Source organism: Anomalospiza imberbis, chromosome 1 (assembly GCF_031753505.1).
Source record: "Anomalospiza imberbis isolate Cuckoo-Finch-1a 21T00152 chromosome 1, ASM3175350v1, whole genome shotgun sequence".
Classification (NCBI taxonomy): Eukaryota; Metazoa; Chordata; class Aves; order Passeriformes; family Viduidae; genus Anomalospiza; species Anomalospiza imberbis.
The window spans coordinates 110,931,497-110,959,392 of record NC_089681.1 but is presented as its reverse complement, the minus strand read 5'-3'; the positions used below and the strand labels follow the sequence as shown (position 1 = coordinate 110,959,392).

At 39.8% G+C, this 27,896-nt stretch overlaps 2 protein-coding genes and 1 long non-coding RNA gene across 5 annotated transcripts in view; 2 read left to right on the top strand and 1 right to left on the bottom strand.

Moving 5' to 3' along the window:
- Window positions 1-11,482, top strand: part of STT3B (STT3 oligosaccharyltransferase complex catalytic subunit B) — a 51,487-nt gene extending 40,005 nt beyond the window's left edge. The window contains exons 9-16 of the mRNA XM_068206119.1: window positions 28-182; window positions 1,865-2,076; window positions 2,167-2,354; window positions 2,865-3,036; window positions 5,387-5,560; window positions 6,528-6,641; window positions 7,674-7,886; window positions 9,831-11,482. Of these exons, the coding sequence (XP_068062220.1) occupies window positions 28-182; window positions 1,865-2,076; window positions 2,167-2,354; window positions 2,865-3,036; window positions 5,387-5,560; window positions 6,528-6,641; window positions 7,674-7,886; window positions 9,831-9,911 (1,309 nt within the window). The 3' untranslated portion in view covers window positions 9,912-11,482. The remainder of the gene's footprint in view (window positions 1-27; window positions 183-1,864; window positions 2,077-2,166; window positions 2,355-2,864; window positions 3,037-5,386; window positions 5,561-6,527; window positions 6,642-7,673; window positions 7,887-9,830) is intronic.
- LOC137483245 (uncharacterized) lies at window positions 560-1,797 on the top strand. The gene is made up of 2 exons (XR_011004409.1): window positions 560-699; window positions 761-1,797. It is a non-coding gene; the product is annotated as an uncharacterized lncRNA (long non-coding RNA).
- The window catches only part of OSBPL10 (oxysterol binding protein like 10), a 124,699-nt gene continuing 98,666 nt past the window's right edge, over window positions 1,864-27,896 (bottom strand). For all 3 annotated transcript variants that reach the window (XM_068206132.1, XM_068206139.1, XM_068206148.1), the window contains 4 exons: window positions 20,570-20,756; window positions 18,977-19,159; window positions 17,036-17,189; window positions 1,864-16,318 (listed from right to left, as the gene is read on the bottom strand). In XM_068206132.1, the coding sequence (XP_068062233.1) occupies window positions 16,274-16,318; window positions 17,036-17,189; window positions 18,977-19,159; window positions 20,570-20,756 (569 nt within the window). In that variant the 3' untranslated portion in view covers window positions 1,864-16,273. The remainder of the gene's footprint in view (window positions 16,319-17,035; window positions 17,190-18,976; window positions 19,160-20,569; window positions 20,757-27,896) is intronic.

The following is a 27,896-nucleotide window of genomic DNA, read 5'->3' as shown; positions in this document are numbered from 1 at the left end:
ATTTGAACTGAATTTTTTTTAAAAAAGGTATGCGAAAATTCACATCCCGATCATTGCCTCTGTGTCTGAGCATCAGCCTACAACATGGGTTTCCTTCTTTTTTGATCTGCATATTCTCGTGTGTACTTTCCCAGCAGGGCTATGGTTCTGTATCAAAAACATCAATGATGAAAGAGTCTTTGGTAAGAGAAAATATTTTTAAATTATTTTGAAAAAGTTTGCCTTCAACTTAATTTTACCTTGGTTTTGTTTGCTCAGAGCTGATATATGGCTTGTTATAAAATATGGTTTAAAAGTGGTGTGTTTAAAGCTGATTATTAAGAGTTGCCTGCACCCAGCAGTCTTTAAAAGAGTTTATAAAAGTGCAGAGGTTGCTGAAATGGTGATGGAGTGTAGTCCCAGGAGGTGGGATGCAGTCATTTGTTGTGTTCAGTTCTGCAGCTGGATTGCACGCTCTGGTGGGATGCGGTTCCACAGAACTGGTCAGCCAGGAGAACAGCTCTGTGCAAAGGCAGGGTCCCTTTGGGCATCTTGCATTCATCCCATGACAAATTATTCAAAATGCCTTTGCTTTCCAGGGTTTCTGCTATTTTAGTGAACAGAATCTCTTGCTTCGGAACAAGTGCTAGATAAGGCACAAGCCAAAATGGAAGTGTGGGGTCTCCTTACGTCAGTGACACCTTTTTTTTTTTTTGGTTGGTTGTTTTTTTTTTGTTTTGTTTTGTTTTGTTTTTTGTTTTTTTTTTTTTTTTGTGCAAAGCTGTATTGTGAAAGCCAGCTTCTGATTTTGAATGACGCTTGTAAGCAGTGTAACCTATCTGGAGGAGTGAAGATCACTCAGGTCTTGGTCTTGGACTTTTACCGAGACGGGAGGCTCGAGGCTAATATAGCTGCCTCTTAGGCTACCTAAGACATGTGTGAGCTGTAGGAATGTTTACAGGGAATGTTTGTCAAGACCAGTGCTGGGCAGCTTGTTTTCAGGCTCCTTCTGAAGGCTGCACCTTCCATTTAACACAGCATAAAGAGACCTGTGAGTGAGGATGGAGAGCCATACTGCCTCACCACAATGTAGAAAATATTTACATTACATAATCTGATAAATCAGTGTCCCTTGATCTCTGTGGCAAATCTTTCACAAGAGGATATTTCTAAACTGTAGCAGATGAGTCTACCACAAGGAAACCACTGTTGGATATTCCCAATCAGTGTATACAGGATTGTTTGGGGGTTTTAATAATGTGTTCTTAATGTTTTGTAGTATTCTGAAAATCTTGGTTTATGTTTTGTGGAAGACAAAGTGGAGGTAATACTGCTCAGGAATACTTACTTCAGAATAGGGCCCGCAATATCATGTTATTTATTTGTATAGAATTATAATGTAGACAAGCCCCCAATTTGTCCACAGATACCTCTAACTTAAATAAAAATTTAATATTTACATGAAATAATAACACTTCCTGTTGCTTTTTCAGTTCTAATAACTTGTTTGGTCTAGAGCTGTTTGACTCTTTTAATCAAATGAAGTAACCTATTATTCCAATAGTATTGTTGGTGTATAATTTTAAATTTCACTAGTAATGTATCTTCTGAGACATTACTAGTGAATATTGAAAATGGGGTTGTGTTATTGTTAACAGTTGTCGAGATGAATCTCAGGAAGGGTTTAAGGCTTCAAAGGCATAAACGTTAATTCAGCCGTATGTCTGTAAATTAAAAAGCAATGAAATTCAAGATGCACACTCAAGCCTTTATACACACAGATGCTCAACCCACTTCCAGAAGTAGTTTTATGGAGAGCATGTACGTGTGCAGTCAGAGTGAGTGTTATTTTCAAACTGCCACCACGAGATGTGTTTCCTTGCAGTTGCTCTGTATGCAATCAGCGCTGTTTACTTTGCTGGAGTGATGGTCCGCCTGATGCTCACTTTGACTCCAGTGGTCTGTATGCTGTCAGCAATTGCTTTCTCCAATGTCTTTGAGCGTTATTTGGGTGATGATATGAAGAGGGAAAATCCACCAATAGAAGACAGCAGTGATGAGGATGACAAAAGGAACCCTGGCAACCTGTATGATAAGGTGAGGGGAGGAAGCAAGAGTTAGAAATCTTGTGTTCCAGTGTCATGGATTATAGAAGTTATCGTAACAGATACATTTGTGTTTGTTTAGGCAGGCAAAGTGAGGAAACATGTGTCTGAGCAGGAGAAAACAGAAGAAGGACTGGGTCCCAATATCAAAAACATTGTGACTATGCTGATGTTGATGTTGTTGATGATGTTTGCTGTTCACTGTACCTGGGTAACCAGCAATGCATACTCCAGCCCCAGCGTGGTTCTTGCCTCCTATAACCATGATGGGTAAGTAAGGTCTACAGTCTGAAGTGATTAAAGGGCAAAAGCCTTTTTTACTGCCATTGCATTAGCAATTTGCTTTGCCTTCTTTAAATCACTCCTTATTATATAAAGGAAGCGTGACCTGAATAAAAAATTATTCAATACTCTAATTTTCAAAAAGATACAACATTTTCTGAAATATTTAATGAAATATATAAAAACAGTCCTACCAAAAGCCAGTAAAAATGATGGTTAAAAAAAAGCTTTGGAGTGAACTGGGAAAACTTGTTTAAGAATATATATTTGACTGGAAATGCATGCAGTCATGTCTTCAAAAGCAGTCATGTCTTCAAAAGCAGTTCAGCTTCTGGACATTGAGCTGTCAGAGAGTTCAAAGTTATGACTGCTGGTGACAAAATCCCTCAAAGGGAGCTGAACTCCTAAGAAAATCTTTATTTGTGAACCCAGACTTACCATGGTGCAGTTAATTTGTTGGTAGTATTTGTATTTCATCAAAAATGAACTGTTTTGCAGCACTCGGAATATCCTGGATGACTTCAGAGAAGCCTATTACTGGCTCAGACAGAACACGGACGAGCACGCCAGAGTGATGTCATGGTGGGACTATGGGTACCAGATAGCGGGAATGGCCAACAGGACAACCCTGGTTGATAACAACACTTGGAACAACAGCCACATCGCCTTGGTAAGGGTGGCAGTTTTCTATGGAGCAGAAACACCAGAATGTTTATACTCCAGTCCAATATGAAATTGCAGGTGTCTCTTAGGGCGATTGATATTAAGGAGAAATTGCATAGAGTGAGAAACACAAATGTGGAAGGAACATACTTCTTTCATTTCTTAAAACTGAAGTATAGGGATCAATTTTGCTTCAGAGTTTTCATTTTGTTTACTTGGAGCTTCTAAAACTTCACTTCCGCTTCAGTTTCTCTTCTTTGAGGGAGGATGGACAAAACCTAAGGTAACCATTCCCCTTGAGATTAATACTGTAATAGCTGGTACCACTGCATTACTGGCCTATCAAAGTAAGGATCCTTGCATTTCAGCAGTGTCACTTGCTGAGTGGATTTCTGAATGGCATGTGAAAACTGACCACAGGACTAGACAAATTTTCAGACATCTGGAAAATCACAGGAAGTGATTATTTATGACTAGCTGTGGAACTGTAGCAGGCATAATGCAATTCTATCTTCTCAAATTTGCAGATAGACAAAATGACTGCACCTTTAATTTCTTTCACTTCTGAGGAGTAAATTTAACCTTTGTACGTGTGCTTAAGGCAGGGTGTTAGTGTTGCCTGTGATTACAAGGCACCACAGAGGGTAACTTGTGCTGTGCAATGACTTATCATCAATCACATTTCTTCCCAGAATGTTTTGCTACAAGGGCAGAATGGGGGAAGGGCTCAAGAAATTAGAATAATTAGGATAGTTTCTTGTATTCTTTCTGTCTTGGGTCAGTAGTGAGTACAGCCATGGATCAGATCTGCCAAAAAGCAGTGTACAAAGCCAACAAATTAATGAAGCAATGCCTTGAGCAGAGTCCCAAAAAATGTGTATTGAGGGAAGAGAGATCACACCTCCACACTTTTTACAGGACAGGAAACTCACATTCATCTAGAAGCAAATTGGGAAATTGTACTGATGGTGTTAATATCAGTCTAATGTCAGTCAACATGCATTGCCATGTACTCTGAGGCACTTCTAATTTGGTTGTTGATCTGACAGTATTGGTGTGTTTTAATGGACACTCAGTTGTGATATCTCTGTGTGCCTCCCTCTGCTACAAGAGGTAGAAATACAGATACTGCATCCAAACTCACAGTTTCTTGCAGGACAAGGTGCATCATGTGAATAGAGACTGGAAGTCATATGTGTTGCCTAAGCACAGTAACCACACACATTGCAGCAACGGGCAATAATGGCTTTCAATAAAGAATTCTCTCAAGTATGACTACTGCACTGTCAGGTTCCATTTTGGAATGAAGACTCCATAAAGGGGGACCTAAGCAATAAATGTGTCTTGTGGCCAATACCTGCACTTGTGCAGTAAATGAGGCATGCCCTGGAGATGTGTCCAGATGATTTTCTCCTGCACAGAGATGGAAATTAGCAAATAAGCTCACATTAATTATGATAATGGCCAAGAAGATGGGCTTCTTAGTCTTTTGACAGCTTGCTGCCTAAGCTTAGTGCTCTCTAATTACATTCTTAGCTGAATGTTACCAAGTCAGATGCAGTATTATGTATATTGTAGTTACTCCCTTAGACTACAGCAATACCTTACTATGCCTTAAGTACAAGAGCTTCAAGAGCAAACAAAACTGCTAAAATGCATACCAGTTGCTGACCAAATTCTTTTAAGTGTGGGAAGTGACCAGGATACAAGAGGTGCTGGATACAGTTATAAAAAGTTTTATTCTGACATTTTCTCTGTATAGATTACCTTGAATTCAGTGCTGAGGGTGCCTGTGTGCTACTTAGTGCAATGCACAATGGCTGCTTCATTAATGAAAGACAGAGCTCAAGAAAAAAAGAAAATCACATTTCAAATAATTCGTACACTCTGGGCTGTTTCTAAAGCTTTGAAAATAATTTGTAATTCGGTATTTTCTGCAACACTTAAGTTTTGGTAATACAGTTATGACTTGAAAAATATGTAGGTGCCACAAAAGGAAAACCCTTGTTGCTACATTTCATACTCAAAATACTCCTTTCTACAGGCAGCACTCCTCTTACAGAGGAGAAAATATTTCAGTTTAGGCTGGGCTCTAGCATTTCTAAATATTCACAATGGGTTTTCTTTATCTAGAATGAAAATGTTGGCTTTGGTTGACAAATAGGTATTAGAGAATCACAGAACCGCAGGTTGGAAGGGACCACAGTGGGGTCACCTGGTCCAATCTCCCTGCTCAAGCAGGGCCATCCTAGAGCACATGGCACAGGATTCCTGGGCTTTGGTCTGGCTGTACTGATCTGTGGAGCTGTTCGATAGGCAGCTATGCAGAAATTTAAGATATTTTTGTAATGATGCAGGTGGGAAAGGCAATGTCATCAAATGAATCTGCAGCCTATGAGATCATGAGAAGCCTGGATGTGGATTATGTTTTGATTATTTTTGGTGGTGTGATTGGCTACTCTGGTGATGATATTAATAAGTTCTTGTGGATGGTGAGAATAGCAGAGGGGGAACATCCCAAAGATATACGGGTAAGTGGAACTTCTACTTTTTGTTTTTTTAAAAACCCTTTTATTTTTGTTATCACTTGTCTGTGAGTGGTCGCGACAGTGGAGGGAAATCTCTACTACTTAATTGCCATTTTATTTGCAACATGTGCTGGGGTTGTTTTTCTAGAATAGTAGGAGTGCAGTGGCCTGTAGCAGAGTTTCTTTAAATGTTTTTGATTCTGAAAGGTCAGTAGCCTCAAAAGCATTTCACATTTTTGCATGATACTAAAAATGGGATTTTTTTTCTGTAATTCTTGTCTGCATGTCTCTCTGTGCATCATCACATGCTTGAAAAAAGTAGGAGCGTTTAGACTGTTTAAACAGCATTACAAATTTCTTCAAACACTGTAATAGTAGGAGACAAGTGAAAGTGTTAATATTGACTTATGTAGAGTTTAAGCTGTTCAAACACCTCTGAGATTGCAGAAGTCTGTAGTAATATTTTCTTAAGCCTAACAAAAACTCCTAGATATTGAGCACAGGCTTAAGGGAGTAGCCCATGTGCATACTTTCATCTTGTACTTGAGATGAAAATGGCAGAAATGTTTTGTTTAAACATGGAGAATATATGAAGTTTATAGTGACCCTGCAGAACTTGTATATTAACAATAGTGTTCATCGCCTTTCTGAAGAATAGATGCCCAACTAAATTTTACAATTTGAGGTAACTTTTCCAGAACCACTTACAGTGATATGACAAAACTTCTAACAACACAAAGTAAAGATTTAGGAAAACTGATCCACTGGGATCTGGGTTACAAGTAGGTAGTTTGCAACTATTTCACCTTTAATGAGCACCATTTCTTTCATTTTAAGGTTACCTTAAATCAGCTTTTAAACTATAATAGCCCGTTGAGATTCTTATGTGTCTTTCTTTGGGAAAGGAATGAGAAATTCCCTTAAGATTTTTGTTTGCATTGACTCTTTGTATCTTCTTTTCTGTTTAAAGGAAAGTGATTACTTTACCCCTCAGGGAGAATTCCGGGTAGACAAGGCAGGCTCTCCAACTTTGCTGAACTGCCTCATGTATAAAATGTCCTATTACAGATTTGGAGAGATGCAGGTTAGTGCTACAACTTCTTCTGAATCTTAACTGAAATGTGAGAAAACAAATATTATTTTAATGTATTTTCTATCTTTTAAATTAAGATTAAATTAAGCATTGCTTGTAGTAGCAGAATCTGCAGTAAGAGTGAGCTTTACAAATTAAAACACATCCAGTCATGGTCTGCTGTTTATAACCTTTAGCAAAAAGCATTTCTGCTGTTAACCCACACTTGTACTTCATTTTTGGTGTCCTTCACATTGCCCCAGATGAGTATCTCGATTGCACTGTGCTGTGTGCTCACTAAAGCATCAACTGTGACAACAATTGTGGAGAGCTTTAGATTTGTTTGTTGTAATAGCAACATGCAAGTGGAACTACTGACTGTTTAATGTCTGTCAGAAACTACATGATTTCCATCCAAGTCACGTCAGTGTATAAAACACTACACTGTATAGCAAGGGCAGCAGTTGTCACTCCCCTTTGGGAGCACCAAACACAGGGATGGAGCTAAACCTGTTTGGTTTTTTCCTTTCTTTTTCTTCCCTTGTTGCCCCACACCAGGGGCCCTTCCTTCTGATGTATTAGCACAAGAATCCTTTTTTCAGTGGATTTACTTGTAACACAGCAGGGCCAAATTTAACTGATAATTGTGAACTACTTCTGGATTACATGGAAAACTGTGGAAGTGCAAATTATTGCAGTATAGGCAAGAGCACAAAGGCAGCAGCTCTGCTGAAAAAGCACCGCAGGCTGCTGCACCTCAGACTGTTCTTTGAGTTGTTTCATCTCTGAATGCAGAGAAGGTAGTTTTGAGTTTTGCTGAGACATTAAGTACTGTCTCCTGTGACAGCTGTAGGAGTAAGAATGAATTTGTCCCTTAGGATCTCAAAGGTTTTTCTGTGTAGTAGAGTAACCAATGCAAGAGAAGTGTTGCCCTTTGACTTGGGCCAGCTGAAGGCATTGCCTTATAGAATGAAATTTCGCAGTTTGCAGTGATTGGTGTTCTGGATTTTGTCTCAAACTAACATGCAACTTTAATTTTTATAGCTGGATTTTCGGACACCCCCAGGATTTGACCGTACACGCAATGCGGAGATAGGCAACAAAGACATTAAATTTAAACATCTGGAAGAAGCCTTTACCTCAGAGCACTGGCTTGTTAGAATATACAAGGTCAAACAACTAGACAACAGAGAGACACTGGATCATAAACCTAGAGTAACCAACATTGTACCGAAACAGAAGTATTTGTCAAAGAAGGTGGGTTCCCAGTGAAGTAACTGAAAGGGGTCAGGAGTTTATTTTTAACAGTGAATCACTTAGCTGGTGAATTATATATTTCCACTAGCCAGAATGTTACGGATACTGTTCATGTTAGTGTCCAATATCAGACCTGCCTGCTGGTAATAATTGTTAATTTACTGTCTGCTTTACTTAAAAGCATGTGAAGACACAAGGCTAGATTTTTTTTAGGCAGAATGCTAACTTGACATAGAGTGTGTCACTGGCTGTTACAACTCTTAAGTCTTCATGTAACTGGAAGTATAATCTCTAAAGTACATCAATTCATGTTTCAGTAACTATGGCTCACTAAGTAAATGTGGAAGTTGCTTTCTGACTTTGTTTGAAAGTAGTGATGCCTAGAAGTTTACAAATGGCAATTTTGTATTAAATAAATTAAATATGAAACTTTTGTTGATGGAACTTTAGTGTCTGTCTGCTTACTGCTTGAAGTCATCTTCACAGTTTTAGTGTTTGTTGTGCTGCCCTTCTTCAGCCTATTAAAGGCCTGTTCCCAGGGGAGTTGGGGAGACTGTTAGCAGCCCTCTCCTTCACAACATCTTTTTTTATATATTCAAATAGATGTTGCAAAAGGAACTCCAGAATCCTGTCTAACAAACTAGTATAGGCAGTAGACTTACACTGTGTCATGGAAATACAAGTAAAGAACATTCTCTGCAAGTAGAGAATGTTAAATTTAAAGATACTTATTCTGTGATTTGATGGGAAGTACATAAAGTAAGGCATTTGGGAGTTGCCACTGAAGCTAGACATATCTTGAAATTATAAGCTTTATTTGCCTGTCATACACTTAACATTGTAACTTTTGATCTTACATGACAAGAAGGCTGTATTTATCTATGATAGATGCACTGACCCCAGTTGAGCCTTGGATGTGTAAATTTTCTGTTTAGAAGTTGATACAGCTTCTGAAGGCTGCAGTACAAACAAGCTCTACTTCCCATTAAGAAATCAGAGAAGCGGTGGAGAGCATGGGACAGGTGTCCAAGCTAGGATTTCTTAAATACATTCCAAGGGCTCCTTAGTAGCCAGTTTTTCAGCAGTTGCTTCCTTACTGGAAATTCAGTCCATCTCCTATCACATTAGGAAGCTCAGAGATAAAATATGTGTCTGAATATTACATATTATTTTGTTTCTATCTCACTTTATTATAAGCATGTTGTTGGTGTCATGTTGATTAAATGCAGTTTTTTAAAATAATAACAGACCCTGCTGGTAAGCACAGCAATGTGCAGCAAGGATGGGAGCTGCCTCCTGGCATGTGTGTTGAATGTACAATTCTACCTGCCACAAACTATGTACACAAATTTGAAGTTAATTTTACCTATGACCAACATTAATGGTCCCTCCCATTACTACCTTAAAAAAAAAAAAAAAACTAAACCAGGCTGATAAAGGAATGTGCAGGAAGCACTAACTAAGCAACCTACAGACCAACAGCAGAGTTTAGAAGACTAAAATGGGATTATTCAGGTTTTTTTTTCTTTTGAAAGATGCTGCTTTGAGTAAATACTTCTACCTAACTTTTAAGGAAATCAAATAGTGCAAAAGATGCAAGAAGGTATTTCCAAACAAAACTAAGACTTTTACCAGTTTTGCCCTTTGGGCATATTAGAGTTTTATCATGTTGGTTAATTATTAATTCTGCCTCAGCACATGCTTTGAAAACAATTCTGCAGATCTGCTAGACAGGGTTACAAAAGCACATCTTGTGCAAAAGCAACTGTTAGGCAGGAATTAATAATCCCAACATTAAAATAATAACTGGATAATGCCTAGTTGAGGGTTTAGCATTTAAGCTCTTTAAAATCAATCTAAAGCTCAGGCATTGAATGCACATCATTAAACCATGGTCAAGTCTAAATCATTAACTAATACCTGTTGTTCTGTTTTTCTTTTTAGACCTCCAAAAGGAAGCGTGGCTACATTAAGAATAAACTAATTTTAAAGAAAGGCAAGAGACCCAACAGGAAGACAGTTTAAACACACTGTTCTGATTGCTAATACGAAGCAGTTGTCCTTGAGATAACCAGTCTTTGCCTTTAGCTCAAATCATGTTTCACAGCAACATGAGGGTACAGAACCATCATTGGTCCAGATTATTGTACAAAATTTTCAGGCAATGTCTGATTAAAAATATTGGCTTATTGAGAACAGCTGTTTTAGATTTGTAATGTGAAGCAAGACAGAGCTGCTATCCAAGTCTAGCAGCATTTTTTTTATTGGTACATATTATCCTTCAAATCTGTTGAAAATTTGGACTGACTTTACCAAAGAACCCTGTAATTTGGTCCTTGGCACATGCATTACTTGTCAATCTTTTCTGGAGAACACTGTTCAGCTGAATAGCAGCAGTATGAAAACTGGACTGAGTCATCTGAAAATGACTCTTTTTCAACAAGAAAGAGATGGCAGAGCTCTCTCAAATTCAACTTTCAAAACAAGTTACTCCCATGATTATTTTTCAATGGTTTCTTTCAATGTCCTTTTACTCTTGCTGCAGGCTGGTTTTGAGCTGGAGTGTAAGAAGCAAAGCTGCAGTTTTCACAAGAGGTGACAGGACAGATTAATTGGACAAGCTGCTTTTGTTCAACACGGGATTGCAGTATTGCTGCCTTACACTGTCATTTCACAAGGTAGACAAGGCAAATCTTGCACACTGCAGATACAAGGGCTAAATTTGTAACCTTCTGAAAGGTCTGAAACGACAGTAATGAATGCTATAACAATATACAACTGAGCACCATGGAGCTGCTGGTGCTTCAGAACAGAAATTAAACTATTTTAGGTGAATGTTTACATTGGTAAAACAAGTATAGCCTGATTACCGGGCAAAAGAAAGTTGACAGGTATACAAAACCCCTTTTCTGTGGCTATCAGAGGTAGAAGATTTGCAAACCTCTTCAGCCCTCACTGCCTTTCTGGCAAGGGTGGAAGTTTTAATGGAAATCTGTTTCTCTGCATTTTATTTGGAGTGCTTAAATCAATTGAAGAAATCCCTGCTCTAGTGCTATTTGCTTTGTCTGTCTTTTATACTGGTTTGGTTTGGTTTTTTTTTTAAGTGGTGAAAACTGTCAGATTAAATGCACTAAAATATAAATGGAGACCGAACGTGTTCACTTTCCAGCTACAAGGAAACTTTATACAGACTTGAAATTTTTCTTTAATTAAAATGAAAGGGTTTTTTGCAGTTTGTTTTCCTGCCACAAGTTGTAACTTTTTATAAAAACAAATCTTGCATCAATAACTTGATGTAAAATGCAGAATAGTATGTACCTTTCATGAAGAAAATGTAAATTTACAGTGTTCTGTGAGAATGTTACTGCTGACTTCTTTCCCAAGGTGTAGAATATTTTTTGATTTATGAACTCATTTTGACTCCAGTGGTTTATACAGACCAATACTACAGCTGCAACATTTTCACAAAGGTAATTAAATCTGGATTTCTGGCCCCTGTCGTTTGGAGATTTCATTTTATTTTGTTGCTTTAAAGCTCAATGCAGACCAGTTGTCAACTGTAGGGGAAAATAAAGTTAATTCAAGTTTTGTGTTAAGGATGTTGTGTCAGTTTTGTTGTGATTAACTTGATAACATGTTGCTTGCAGTCCTAGTCATAAATTAAGACATTAGAATTCCATATTGCAAATCTCCTGACTTCACCAAGCTGCTGTAATGAAGCCACAGCATCTTCTTAACTCCCTCCAGCTTAAACTAGGCCAAATCTAGGGCCTCTGCTGTGATGAAATGAAGGTGGCTGTCATATTTCCAGGGAAGAGCAGCCTGACTTCCCAACCACACACTGCAGCAACTCCTTCCAGCATCTGGAGCTCCTCAGGCTGCTACAGCTGCTCACCCACCAGCAGAAGGGCTGACTGATGATGTCATGCACGATTCCTAGTGTCGTGCTGCTTCCAAGCCAATCTGCATCCTGACCATGGGTGAGAAATAAGTGATCTAACATTTGGAAGATCACCTGAAAGGCAGCAGGACAGAGGCTGCCAGTCAGTCTGTGGCTTGGCAGTAATTCAGCCTTGTTTTAAAAAAGGAAATAGAAGACGGCCCTCCCCTCTTCAGGTACATTTACATTTGGACAGACTGTCTTCAGCCTTAGGTGACAGTGTTCTCTTCAACAGCAGAAACAAGTGAATCTGAGGCATGTGAAATAAAAATAAGTCAACTGCAGGGATCCCAGCCAGCCTGGGCCTAAGGTTGCCTACTACTTACCTGAGCTTTATTGTTTTCTTAAATCTAACATGACTTCAAGGATTCTGCCAATATTCTGCAGTTAAAATGAAATAAAAACCTGGAAGTCATTGAGGCATCTACTTAGAAAAAGCAAGATTACAAAGAAGAACTGGCACTGTCTCACCTTCCTTGGTTCCTCAGGAATCTGCATACAGTGTATGTTTACAGCTGGATCCTGGAATCAAACAGCTAAACTAACTCCTGCCTCTTCAGGAGAACTGAACAGCACTTCTACCAGCATCTTACCTCTTCATCACACACACTTCCCAGACTAGTTTATTTCCTTAATTCCAGCCATCCTTTTTCCTTTTGTTGTTCTACTATGTCAAATTTTGAAGCATAATTGCCACAAAACAGTAAAAAAAGAAAAATAAAACCAGTAAAACCAAACACAACAAAAGACACGTGAGCCAGGCTTAGGTCAGCAGTTGCTAAGGAACTGAAGCTGCAAGTGTCTAGAACTCAATAATACTGCATAGGTTTTGTATCTCTTAATCATTACTGGTGAGAGCAGGGAGGCAGACAGGGCTGTTGGTAATCCCAGAAGAAATATTTTGACTTGCAGAAGTAATTTCATAACAAGGAGAAAAGTCTTTAATTAAACAGCTTGACAGATTTACTCTTTAAAAAGTAGCTGAGTGCTTTGACAGAGCCCCTTGTACATACCAGTCTCATCAGGAGTAAAAACTGAAAAAAAAAATCCTATCTGGCTGTGACTAAAACACTGTCACATCTTTAACCCAAGTGGATAAACTGCTCAAAGATGGGGCCTTGAAGCAATGCCACAGAAGGCAAAGAACAGGGCTGGGTAGTGTTTCCTGCCCTATTTACAGGCAATGTTCTTTTCCGTTTTGCATAAAAACAAAGTGTTCCAACAAGATTGTTTCCAGCACTGTGGATGAATGTTTAAAGAAAACCAGAAGGGCATTATCTAACACTTGAAAAATGCTGGCAACGATCTGTGCGATTCCTCTAAGAACATTTTTTCTCCTCATGTAAGTGTCCAATGCTGCAATAAAATGTAGAGTTGTGTTTTAAGATGTTCTAATCAAGAATGATCTCTGATAAAGATTAAATTAAATGGGATTTTCAGAAGCAAGGGTACACCTTTGCCTATTTCCTTTTTATTTGCCAAAATGAAGCAGATGTTCCCCAGCCTTTCCTAAATCTGCTGTTGCTGCCCAGCCCTGTTTTCCCTGGGTAGAGCTATCCAATTTAAACAAAAAACTTACCTTCAGAGTGTCTGGGAGAATAAGCAGGGTGGAAAAGCCTTACACCAAACTTAAGATTAACCTAGCAAATCACTTCCATGGGAACCATGCTCAGGTGTCATACACAGCTCCTGGACAGTCAGTGACTGACACCACTGAACTAAGGCTTCCATGGAAAGAGAAAGGGCATCCCGCTACTAAATGAAACAAATCTTTTATTCATGAGCATTCTCATTTTAAATTCACAAATTATGAAAGGAAGGCAAATCAGAAGAGACTGCCAGAGCATCTTTTAAATGATAAAGGTATAAATTTTCTTTCTGAACATTTCTAATTTAAGAAAGAAAAAGGTTGCATAGGCTTTCTACAGGTATGCACAAAAAAAAAAAAATTGAAGTACATGGAAGTTTTTACATTACAATTCAGTGTACATCAGCTACTTGAAAAGGAAAGTATTTACTTGTAATTCCAAGACAGCTATTGGAACGACCTACAGAATAAGGCTTATGAATATTTACTTTTCAGTCCTGCAAAATATATTGAACACATAATATCGGAAAAATAAAATTACACTTGTGAATCTTGTTCTGAAGTCTCTCACTGATGAGATCTTTTCTGAAAGGACTTTTTATGTTCGTGTCTCCCAAGTTAATTTGAGAAGGAAGCAGTAGTAATGGCATCAGGGGATTCTTCATAGCATCAGAACGGAACAAAACATTGGCCAGAGCACAAGTGGAATGTCCTCGGCATGCAGAAACAACCAACCATGCAGACAGAGAAAATCTTCAATAAATTACAAGCACAAATTTCTCCTCAAAAGAACAGCTACAGCATCTCTGTAGCCTTGACAGTCACACCATCCCAGCTGAAAGAGGTCTACTCCTTCAGGGGCCCAGGCCTGCATGCCTGAGACAGAGGTTTGCAATGGCTATTTAATGAGCATGTGTCTTGTTCTTTGGTGTGTGAGAGAGTTCTGGGAGGATGTTCCATGGGTTTAACTCTGCTTTTTCCATTGTTCTTTGTGATGATACTACAAACTGTAGGAATACTTTTAGGTACTTATCAGACTAATCTCTAGAACAAGAATGGATCCATTATAAAGTGAATTCTTGCAGGTGATAAAGTACAAGTGTTCCTGATGATACTCAGTAGCAGTTCAGTGATTACTGCAATAGGATAATTTTGGTTTTGTTACAGAAAACTGTTACATCAGCTATTCCTAAAAAATAAGATTTTTTTTCCCCTCTTAAAAAAAAAGTGTCAGTTACAAAACCAAGCTCATACAATCCACTTTTTTTAAAAAATAGGATTTAAATCATTTAAAACATGAATCTTTCTAATGTGCAAAAAAAAAAAATACAGACAAGACTAAATAGATTTAGGAGGAAAAGTAGCCACACCTTCATTAAATAGAGATCTGAAGTTCAAATCCAAAGGAACAACTAATGGAATGTTTCCTTGTGCACATACCTCCTCCACTCAGCCTTCTGGACTGCTCAAGAGATTTTAACATCTACCAAAAAAACAAAATGCAGGACGCACAAGGGACAGATGGGAGCAGCTCTTTGACATAGATATCTTCGTAGTATAAGCATAAGTCAGTGTATGAACAAAGCAGACAAAAGGCACAAAATTACTCAGCTCTACAGATGACTATCCATGCTACTCTGTGTTAGAAATACAGTGGTTTTGTTACGGGGACTGTGGAAAGAAGCACTGAGCACATTTTACATGTGCCTTTTGCTGCCACCTCTCTCAAAAACATCTTAACTTCCAACAAATACAAACTAAAAAGTGACAAAGCCTTAACACACTTCTAGAATCCACTTTGTCAGTGTCACAGTGGGTACCTTACAAAGCAAGATCAAGCAACAGGATTTTTTAATTTTTCTTTTTAACACTACAAAACAAATCGTATCCCATTTCATTTCTTTCATTCATAAAGTTATTGTCTCAGTGGAATAATTCACTAAATTGTTACTTTTACATCAGGGAATCATTTATCTGGGAAGGTTAGTTATATCACCTCTAATCATCCAGATGTTTTATCAGAAACAATCCCTTTTAGTGGAACATGTAAGCCAGAAGTGTTGGCATGACAGCAGCCAGAGAACATTACACAGCAAGATTAAAGTTACCAGAGCAGCTGGCTCAGGGGTGGTGACCAGAGATGGACTCAACAGCTGGAGCATGAATAGACAAAGCAGCGAGGACACAACGGGTTAGTGTGAAGAACAACGTTCTGGAGAAGGTATTGCTACTTCTTATAGGGTGGCAGGAAATTCACACTCGTCAGTGACAGGAAACACGTCCTGAGCTCAGGAACCCAGAGCGAGCACAGCCAGTGGATCATTCTTATGTCAAAGTGAGTTACTCGCTGACTATTCAGACAGATCGACTGCCATTAAGAGACACATCACATTTTAAGTGCAAAACATTTTTGGCAAAAGTGAAAAATAGAAAAACCTTAACCAGTACTAATAAAAAAGTATTTTCTTAAATACTAGCACAGGGCCTGGTCCTGCAAGCACACAACTCAGGGAACCCTGGCAGAGTCCAGCCAGGGTTCTGTGCCCTAAAACTTGGAGGAAAAGGTCTTTGAGTCACTATTGGTGTTGGTACTGTTTACATGTAGTGTAAATAACACACACAACACATGCACACCGTGGGTACTTAGTGACCTGTGCCTGTGTGTCTGTGGATCTGCACACACAAAATGGCTCCTGAATAAACTCGAGCTCATGGTTATTTTGAGATGCATCATTCACAGTACATAGCTTCCCGTGGGGATCTTCTGGGTACAGGACCTATCCAAGGACATCCTGAAGTTACATACTGTATCATTTTAATGCCTTTCAGGTAAAGTTACAAGTTAACCGCACTCTCCTGTCAATGGGTCTTCCAGAGAGGATTCACGTACAGCCAACCGTCACCCTGTAAGAAAATTAAGCAGAGTTTACAAACAAGATTTACAAATACCAGATCTGTGTATGTCCACACAAAAGCTAAAATAAGACCAAATAAGAAGCCATCCCTGTCACCTCAAAATTCTATGTTTAAAGAATTGACATGTAACATAGGCGGGAAGGAAAAAATTACAAGGGGAAAGAGATGCAATGAGAAGATGCAAGAGATGCTGATTTAAATAGCTAATGCAACAATTCCCTCAGTTAGTCTCATTTCCCCTCCACCTTTCCTCCAAGAAAGGGGAAAGATGAACTTGGTAGAATTGGTTTCCTTTCACACAGATGAAACCCAAGACTGTGTTTAGGATGTCAATGCTTACTTACACTGGATAAATCTCCCTAGATTGTGCTCGTTTTAGTATGCTAAGATTATTGGGGAAGTGAGTATGCAGAATTTGAGAAATAAGGGTTGGATTTTACAGAAAAACACATCACTTTATGTGCCTAACATTAGGCACCAAAAATCCAGATCAAAATCAATCTGACTGAAGAAAAGTGAACAAGTTCACAACATAGATGTGGAAAAGCCCACTGCTCTCCTTCAAGAGCCAGACTCTGTCAAAAAGAAAATTTAAGCAATCAGTGGTACATAACAACACCAGCTCATGACAAAATCCACAGACATTCACTTGTCCCCTGTGCATGAACTTGCTAAAAGGTCTCTAAACCAAGAGACTCCAAGTACCTCTTTGGCAAAGTATTTGGGTTTCCAGGGAGTTGTGAGCGCCGCGCGCTGCCTCTCCTCTGCTCGCTGTCTCTCTTCCAGGCGGTGCTTGTGCTCCGTGGCGGCATCGATGTTCCCCTCTTTCAGAGAGCTGGTGACGTGCTGCCACAGACGCCTGCCCAAGGAGAAGGAGCACAAGGGAAGGTGAGAGAGAACAGCTCTGCCACAGCCCAGTGCTGCTGGACACCAGACTGATGAAAAGCAGGCTGAGGCCACAATATCCATGCCGGTTTTCCAATACCACAGCTTGAGAACCATCACTCTCCTAGGATATTCGTCACATTTGTGGACCAGATTTTCAGATTCACTCAGCTCCCAGTACTTTGCAGTGCAATTTTCTCAGCAGACTCTGTTTATGTTCTCTTCACCACCTGAGCTTTTTTCCTCAAAGCAAGTGGATTGGATTTATTTCTACCATTTCCAGTTTACATTCCTGATGTTCCTCCACCCCCCAAACAACAGGTGTTTAATTCTGCATTTTTTTGCAGGTAAATTTTTGAATTATAAGGGAGTGTTAGCCAAACCCAAGAGTGCATTGACTGGTCTAACGAGGTCACTAGCAGAGGAACTGATTCTAGGGAGCCCCTCTAGGTCTGTGCTCTGTATTCCCAGTTACAATATTTACCAGCACAGATCTACACATTTCTCACACAGCTGACCACACTCAGATACATTGCCTTATATCAGCCTAGCAGAAGCTTTTCCCAGAAAAGCACTGAGAAAAACCCTCATGGAATGGTTTGGGTTGGAAGAGACCTTAAAGATCCTCTAGTTCCACCCTCCCTGCCATGTGCAGGGACATCTCCCACTAGACCACTCTGCTCAGAGCCCCATCCAACCTGGCCTTGAACACTGCCAGAGATGGGCCATCCACAACTTCTCTGGGCAACCTGTTCCAGTGCCTCACCACCCCCACAGTAAAGAATTTCTCCCTAATATCTAATCCAAATTGCTCTCTGTCAGAAAACAGCCATAGCTTTCACATATGTCCAGGGCTGTTTAAATGAGATTGTGTTCACAGTGTGATAAACTGCAGATCCTGCAGAGCCACTGGATGGATGCAATTTGCTGACTAGTATCTAAAAAACACAATAAATACACTGAAAAGCTACCGGTTTCCTTACTTACCACAGTCTTTATCTTCCACACTACAGGGGAAAAATGAGTTTGTGGATAAGCAAGTGGTCTAGAAAGTAGACAAATTGTATCTGACCCTTCACAATGACTCAAGACACCTTTGTAAAATAAAAAGTCATTTACAGATAATAAAATATAGTTTAACTCATACTTTAAATCCCTCAATAAAATGTCCCTAAAATCAATTAAAGTATTGATTTTTCTGAAGATAAACATCAACAGTTATTGACAGTGAATACAGAACAGGTTTTTTCTAACATAACTAGTCAGAGTCAGGCACACGATGTAGGTGCCAACAGCCTCAAAACCATTTATATGTGTGTCTTTATATCTCATACTGCCTCACATTTTATATATGTTTATACAAATATATACTCTAAAATATCTAAAACATGAAGCACCAGTTTTCAATGATATGCAACATATAATATATATACCAGTTTGAATTACTTGCAACAAACTGACTGATTTGCCTACCATGTTGCAATCACTTCAAGAAGCAGGTGAAAACACTGCATTACCATTTTCCAGATGCTCATTAAAACAAATACAGGCATTTTCCCCATCTACAAAATTGATGTACTCGTCACTACAGTGTAATTTATGTTCTAAGGAACCAATACATAGCCTCAGCTCTCTGTGCCCAGATTTCTGTGCTGTAGGAAGCAAGGAATTTTTGAACCACAGCACTCAGACCTGCAGTTGGCTTCCCTGCTCTGTTCCCACTCAAAGCTCAGGAGAGCACTGCAAAGCTTCTGCCCTTACCTCGATTCCAGCGGCCCTTGGTTTGCTATGGGCCTGATCTTTTTCCTCATAACAGGCAGTTTGGTGGTGTCAATCACTTTGGTGTCTCCATTGCTGTAAGTGAATTCCAGGGTGCCATTCCATTCTCCCTGTGCCTTGCACACAATGGTGTTCGTTGGATTGTGCTTCACTTCAGCTGTAACCCTGATTCAAGGGGGAAGGAAAAACAGATCACTGAAGTAACTGGTATCATTTATTAGCAGCACATGAAAGCACTACCTTTCTAAGGGTGCAAGCAGCTTTTTACCTCCACAAACCAATTATTCAAGCTAAGTAGTGATGCTGCCTCCAAAAAAGACAGACTCATCCCAGGAAAGCTCTTCTAACACTGCAACAGCTTTGGGATGACATTCTAGCTAAGTACAGTAGTAACCCAACTTAAAATTCTGATACTCAGCTCATGCCCAGACCAAATGGTTACCTCAGCACCCAGAAAAACAATCCCTGACATTGATGTGACATTTTCAATACATGATACTTTCACGCCTGAACATTGTATTGTAATGCTGTCAGAGACCCATGTCAAAAACTTTGGGTATCTTTGTTTTCTTCTTTAGCTCTGCAAGTTCACTTCTCAGCTGCTGAGAGGCAATGATTAAAGCCACCTCACCAGTCAAAGAGCTGGTCTGAGAGTGAGCAAAATAGACAGGTAGGACTGAAATGCAGGGAGAAGTTTTGTGTATGTGTCCATGAGCATGCACACATGTGCTTTAGAAAGCCATGTAAAGTAAAATTAATTTTTTAATTACTGAAGTAATGCAGCACAACTCCCCCAATTTTTTACTCAACCTGATTGCACCAATTATTAATCTACAACTGTTAAAGAAAAACCCTGTCAAAACAGCCCCACGTGGACATTTACCTGAATACAACATTGAAATGGTTGACACACATATGGAAAAATAGTTACACCATGCAAGGCACAGTCTCCTCTGGACACTGCAACAGTCCACAGCAGAACAAGAAAGGGATCTGATGTTAATGACTGGGACATCAATCTGACACATGGAAGCAAGACAGGAGGCTGTCTTGCACAGTGCCTCTTCACACCCTTATTAAAGGGGAACCAAAGAAGGTAAACAAAATTTTCACCATCTGGAATTTCAGTGCAGAGGTGGGAGTACCCAGTAGGGAGCTACCACTATGGGCAGTGACACTTTTGCTTCTCTCCTCTTTTCAGGAGCTCCACCTAGAACACCAGTTCATCTACAAGACTCACACAGAAGCAGCAGCTGGGATAGCAGAAATATTGCCTTTTCACGTACATTTTTTTCTGATCCTACACTTACAGCAACTTTTACAAGCAACAAAGCCTGGAGAGATACATTCACTTTATTTTAATGAGAGAAATACATCCAATTCAGTTAAACAACATAATATGTATTGCTACAATAAACTGCCCTAGAGCTCTAAGTCATCTCCAGCACTAATAGGAAAAAACCTTCAGCTATCTGTCTATAAAATACTGCAACAGAAGAACTGAACAGATGCCCAAGAGCCTCTCCCCTGAAATCCAGCAGCAGGTAAGGAAGAGTAAGACAGTAATTGCTGTACCTGTGGACCTTCCCTCCATAGAAGGGCTTGGTGTGGAACGTGACCGTGGCAGAATAGCCCGTTCTGGCACAATTGATGTTGACTTTCCCTCCAAGCTCCACCCATGGGATGGTAAGGATTGAGCGAGCGTAGGCACTGGGCAGGGTGAAGACATACTCTTCCTCGTGTTCCAGCAAGTGAAGAACACCTGCGCAGGAAGAGGAGAAAGTGAGGTGATAAAAGGTTCTCTGATAAGACCTGATGGTCACTGACCAGTTACCACCATCAAAATGCACATCCACGGAGAGCACTGTCTGCTAAGAAACTCTGCTCTCTGGAACAAGTTTCTTCCAACAAGCATTTTCAAAAGCATCCCATCTGACTGTGTATTCTGTGGTCCTGCATGCTACCAAACAACTTTTCAGAAAATCTGACAGGATTCCTCACTTTGTATTACTGTTAAAAGCTGGATAAACATAGAATGTCCACCTAAAAAGCCATACTGAAAATTCAGATGTGCTCTCAGTGTCACATTATAATCTCCCTCCAGAAAAAATATGGGCATGGCCAAAGAACTGTTCACTTCTCCTTTCAGTTAGAAACAGCCACATCCTCCACTAATTCCCTCTCGATGCTATGAAAGGCTCTAAGTCTCTGTGGGTACAACAAGAAAACACGGCATCTACAAATTTCCCATTAACTTTGCTCCTCAATTTCCAAATGCCTAGTTTCTCACACAGGCTTTGAAAAAAATCTTGCATAATCAAAGAGGTGCCCAGCAGGGCCACTGCTCTACTAGCACCAAGTCCAATGTCTCTACCAGGCAGAGAAAATTACTGGTAATTCCATCTCATTCTGTAAAGGCTCCTCCACCCCCAGCACTATGAGGCTGTAACTAAAAACAACACACAACAGCGGCTGTTTTTCAACATTATTTGGAAGTTGCACAAAGACAGTTGCTTTCCTGATCAGACCTTTGCAGCTTTCCCTGGGGCTAAGGATACAACTCTATCCCCAAAAAAACTGTAGTTTGATCTTCAGGATAACAGGACATAAGACCAGGAGAAGAGCACCATAAACGTTGCACGCAGAATTAGATCATGCGAAATGTCTGCAGTGTATTTTTTACTAGAGTTTTACAGTCTTTTGTGTCCCATATACTCACTGCCTAAAAGCAAAAATGACAGCTTTGAAAATATTTTTTCACAACACAGACTGAAAATAACCTATCACAGGAAGAACTCAGAACCCAGAAATATTTGGGGGGAAAAAAAAAAAAGTTATTTTGACACAGTAATAGTATCTGTTTAGTAGCAAGATAAGCTTGAGCCCATTTGCCTTCACCCTGGGGCAAGCAGGGGAAGAACACTCTGTTAGTGGCATTGATTAATCTATCTGTTTAAGGGAATACTGACACTACTTTTTCAAAGTGATCTCACATTTAATGATGAAAAACACTAAACCGGAACACCACACTACTGCTGCCAATATGAAAATATGCCTTTAACACTGCAGGGAAACAAAAATTTCAATTAAAACACACTTAAAATTAAAAGCACAGAGCTCTAAGAGAGCCCTGATCTTAAATATTGGCTCCAGCTAACAAAACTAAATACAGGCACAGGAAATTCTGCCTTCTGAAGCTATTTGTCACTTCTGCCTCCCAAAGCTATTTCACAGGAAAACATTTGCAAACCAGAACAGCTTCATGCAGTTGTTCTCAGAACCTCTGCAACCTCAGCCTCCCAGCAGCAATGCAGCCAGCACATGCACTCCAGCAGGTCTGACACAAGGAGCTGGGAGTGCAAAAGCACACAGAAAAGCCATGTCTTAAAAGGACCTTTAATCATTTAGTCTTGGAACACAAGTTCCTTGTGTCACCTGCTGAGCCCTCACCAGCAGGGAAAGGCCAGGAGGACACAGCCAGAACACACACACACATTTAGCCTCAAGCTTCCTCGGCTTCACACCTGCAGAGACATCCAAGCTGAATACACTGCAGGAAGGCTGAACTATCCAACTCACTCTGGACATGCAACTAGAAGGAATTTTTACTCAAAAAACTACTCTGGCTATCAAATCATTAAATGGATGCCATAATAGCATTAAGTTAATAGAGAACAACTGTAGAATTACAGAATGGCCTGGGTTGGAAGGGACCTTAAAGATCATCCAGTTCCAACCCCCCTGCCACAGGCAGGGACACCTTCCACCAGACCAGGCTGCTCAGAGCACCATCCAGCCTGGTCTTGAAAACTTGCAGGGATGGGGCATCCACAATTTCTTTGGGCAGCCTGTTCCAGTGCCTCAATACCTGCACAGAAAGGAATTTTTTCCTAATATCTAACCTAAACCCCCTCTCTTCCATTTGAAAGCCATTCTCTCTTTTCCTGTCGCTACATGCCCTTGTAAAAAGTCTCCCTTCCCTCTCCCATCCTCCTCTGATCATCACTGTATGTGATGTTCCTCACGTGAGAGGAAACTGGTATGAATGATAAACACAATTTCCTTATCAGTCAGTATAGGTTTGCCTCTGTCCCCCGATGGGATCAAGAGCTTTTTCTCCCTAGTCAGGTGGGACGGGCTCAGAGCTGCAGTGCTGCCGTGCTGCCAAGCACATTTAAAGTGGAGAGCAAACAGCAGCAGTGACCTTCAATGTAAATATTTAACCACCACAGCAGGTTAGATATTAAAAACTGAACCCAGCTCTCTTGGCAGTATTTTTAGCACCTGGTAGCATATTTTCTGAATTCCTTGAACACCTGAATAAATACATTTTTTAATGAAGTGCTATCTCACTTGAAATATGACTCCAGCTCCATAATTACAGTCTAAAGAGATTAAAGGGCAGATCTGAAATACCCGTGACTTGATAATACTTTTAGTATTAACCTGTTTTGCATTCCATTGTTCTCAGAGCCCACATGCAAAATCTCATTTAAGTGAAGCACCACAAATGCTGTGGCTGCACCACCATATCTGAATAGAGACTTGTGCTCCCTTAGGAGAGAGGAAGCCAAAAATTACACTGAGATTCAACATTTGTAACAGGTACCACAGTTTGAAGTAACTCCCCACCCTGCCAAGTGTCAATCTCAAGAAATTAAAAGCCAATTAACTGAAAGCTAACAGTCACTTTACAATGTGGCATTTTAACATCTGTTTACAATCATTACGTTGCAACTGATCTTTAAAAACAACTGCTGGAAAATACACAGGCTATTTTTCTTTCCTTGCTTCCCTGCTGTAAGGGATGATTCAAATTTAGTTTGAAAATGGCTATACGTAAATACACATGAAAAGCTGTAGAATATTCTCCCATTTTTAGTTTTTTTTTCCTCTCATATGAAAGACTTCTTTCAAAAACTTCAAATTCCTTTTAAAAAAAAATATTTATAGGCAACAATTACGGAAGGAAGAATACGACAGACCAGTACTCTGGGAGGAATTAGTGGATTTAGTAATCTGGCTTGTTAGGGAAAAATGCTACAGAGAAGGGTGAATTTGTTAAAAACCATTGCAGGATATTGAAATTCCCTCTTGAAATGTCCTCAACACCATTTACTCCTCCTTTTGACTACAGCAATGTATTCAGAGTCACACCCCTATCCATGACCCCTCAGCCTGCATTAAAGGAAGTGATGGGCTTGGCATTTCACTCTCCCAGTTTGACTCTTACATGTCCCTCACTGATGCTGCAGCTTTGTGAATTGATTTCCCAGTAACACATATTGACAAAAACCCCAGAGGAGGCTCTGGATCAATAAGCTGCAGAAGAAACGTGGGATTTAATGCTTCCCACTGCCTGCATGGAGATCAATCCGAACAACAAACGGCACGTGGGACACGAGGGGCCTGGGGCAGTTTCCCCATTTCAGCAGCTCTTCACCCTGAGTTTCTCATAACATACAAAGAGGAGCAAGTTAGGTGTGGGATGAGGTACACCCGGGTGTTGTGCATCACCAACCGCCCAGATCTCCACAGGAAAACGGGAAATGCCAGAACTGGGCTCTTATTGTCTCAAACCTTCCAGGCAGCTGTGCTGAGCACTGCTCATTTTTCAAAGACTGGAACCATTTGCTAAATTAAGTAATGAGTGCCATGCTATATGAAAACGGTTCTAAAAACACTGGGCTAAAAAATACTAATGCAAAAATGAGTACTTAGGGAAATACTTAGGTAGCTCTAATTGCATGGAGCAATCAAGCTTTGAGACTGATACATTTAAAAATCACTCATTTCTCAGTACTAGAAATTATAGACCTGTACATTTATCAATACATACACATACATGTATTTGAACAGGAAAAAAAAAAAAATTCATTCCTTTCTTTTAAATTTACCCTGGAAAGAGCGCTGAACCTTTTACCCACCAATCAGATCTTTTCAAGTTGATTTTCAATTTACAAAAAAATAATTTTTGGAAGCCTATGCCTCACTACTTTTTAAAGCATTTAAAATAGCAGAAGTGAAAACACCAGACGTAACTAGCCACTTGACAATACACAGCAATCCATTTAAATGTACTTTATGCTCTCTGCAAAATTAACCCATAAATCAAAGATGACACTTTCTGTTGGATTTTGCTGCTCTGAACAAAATCCAAGAGCAGAAAAGGAACGGGCACAGCTGATACCGAGGTGTGCTCACCACAGCATCCTTACCCCACAACCAGTATCAATTTAAACATCCTATGGACCATGCAAAAACCATTAAATATTTATATTGACTTTCTCATCCTTTGCTAATTTAAATCTTAATGTGATCCTGTTCATTACAGCCTCATCTCCTCCCTCACTCTTTCATTAGTACATAATTAACATTAACCAGAATTAGGGACTGCACACACAACCTAAGTTCTTTTATGCAAAATACCCTCTTTTCTATTCTGGGTGGCTTTCTCATGAGGAAACTCAGTGCTGACTACTCTGAAGAATGGGGGTTTTGTCATACAGCAAAGAAAAGTTGCAATATTTCATTAGCAAGCCAGATTTAGACCACGCATAACCAGAGATGAAGAAAGGCTAGCATATAAAACAGCTCCCCACATGGATTTCCAGCAGTGCTCTCCCAATTGTTCTGCATCTCTGCAACTGATACTTACTTTGAATCAACAAACAAAACCCACAGACAGAACAAAAAAAAAAAACGTAGTCACTTTGAGGTGCGACACACACAAAAAATCACACCACCGAGACACTGAGCTGTAGCCTTTGTGTGCCAAGACCATGCCATCCTTAAATCCCCTAATTCTGTAAATTCCTTTATAAACCTTTGTACTTCCATGGCATTCTATGTCAGCTTCCACAAAAAGCATAAAAAGCAATGTGCTCTATGCATCTATGGACTTTCTATAAAAATATGATTCAAAGCCTCCTCAGACACATTACCATCTTCTTTACACACTATAGGTCCAAAAATTCAGTACTACTTTATTTCTGCAAATAGCCAACTGCAGTAGAAAAAGCTTCAATGAACTGTTGGAGGGACACACTGCATTGTTCAGTGGAGAGCAAAGTTTCAAAACACACCACAGTTGCTTGTAATCAACATTACAAGCAATGTAGGCTACAATGAAGTTTCTGGTCATCATCACAGAATCATAGAATGGCCTGTGTTGGAATGGACCTTAAAAATCATCTCGTTCCAAACCCTCTGCTGTGGGCAGGGACACCTTCCACTAGACCAGGTTGCTCACAGCCCCATCCAACCTGGCCTTGGAAACCTCCAAGGACGGGGCATCCACAGCTTCTCTGGGCAACCTGGTCAAACAGAACTGTTCTGATACATATTTGACTAGAACAAGATGGTCACCCACTACCACTAAATTATTCCAAACATTAATTACAGCTCTCTGACACTCTGTTGGGAAGGATTTTTTTTCCCTCTCATATATCAATTAGTACTGATTTAATCTGTAGTATAATGAACCTAATATTGAACCAACAGAAGAATTATTTAACCCAAGTCTCAAAATGGACACAGGTATACTAGAGGCATCAAGGAAACTGTCTTTCAGGTAACATGATGCCACATCTAAAATCCTCTCTGGTCTTACAAAAAGTGAAAGGCCCTCACATGTATGCAATTTAACTCCAGCAACAGGCAAAAAAAGGGCTGAATGCTCATAATGAGGAGAAATTCTAAAAAAAAGAGGAGAAAGAGACAAGACAAAATCCCAACAATAGCACATTATTAATGCTATTATAGTTTGGTCATCCAATGTGCAGTATCAAAAAAACCCCACAACAATCAAAACCCAGAGATTTTGATGATCCATGAGATATTAATTTGTCTCTCATCAAAAGTAGGATTAGTGATACTTAATTCCCCAGAAACTCACTTAATCTGCTTTTAAAATATTAATATAAGATTCTGCAACCTTACTAGCCAACCTTATTGTGTGAAAGTTTCTCCGAGGAGCTAACTTTACTTTCTACCTACCTAAAGTAGCTTAATGTGCCTTCTAACTAACGCAGCTTTCCACAGCCCAACTCATTAACTTCACTAGACTAATCCACCCCATATGAAATGTTGCAACTCTAACAACCCCCTAAACACAAGGAAAAAATCTCCAAATTGTATTTCACATTACAAAAATTAGTAGGCCCTGCATTACTAGGTACGCAAATACAGGCTTAGGTTTTCCACACTTCTAGTCCAACAGCTCCTTTCTGCTGGCTCAGCAATCTATTCCCTGATACTCACACTGACCTCAATCTACTACAGAATTTATACTTATGCAGCACATAAGAAAGAAGCATCTGCAGTAGATTCTAATTTTTGCACAGCTTGACAAATCCACACACCAACTTAATCAGGAAGACTTCCCTGGACCTAAAATAAATAAACAAAAAAATTAAAGAAAGTGCAGTTTCAAGTGAAGGAACTGCACTGCAAAGCTGGCATTTTAAACTGAGGCTGTCAGGCTTAGGCTTGCTGTTTTCAGACGATAGAAAATCCTCAGGGGTACAACTTCTTGCTGCCCAATGCCAGTCCTCAACATGCAACAGAAATGCTTGGGCTGCACTGAAGTGTCTCCATCACTTCCCAGAAATGCTGTGACTGTGAATGTCCCTGCTCTTGCACTGCTTACATGAACAAAAAGATGAATAGTAACTATAAACTGGTGAACCCAGACTTCCTCCCAGAAAGCACATCACAAAGACAGCAGCAGACCTTGGAATAAAAGAGTTTGCTACTGCAGATGTTCCCCAAAGCCCGCCTCCACTCCTGGGATGTCTCCAGGATCACGAAAAAAAGAAAGAGTAGAGGGAAGAACTTATTCTTACAAGCATACATTAAACAATCCTTGGGGTGAGTAAGCGGTTAATTCTGAGACCCTTTC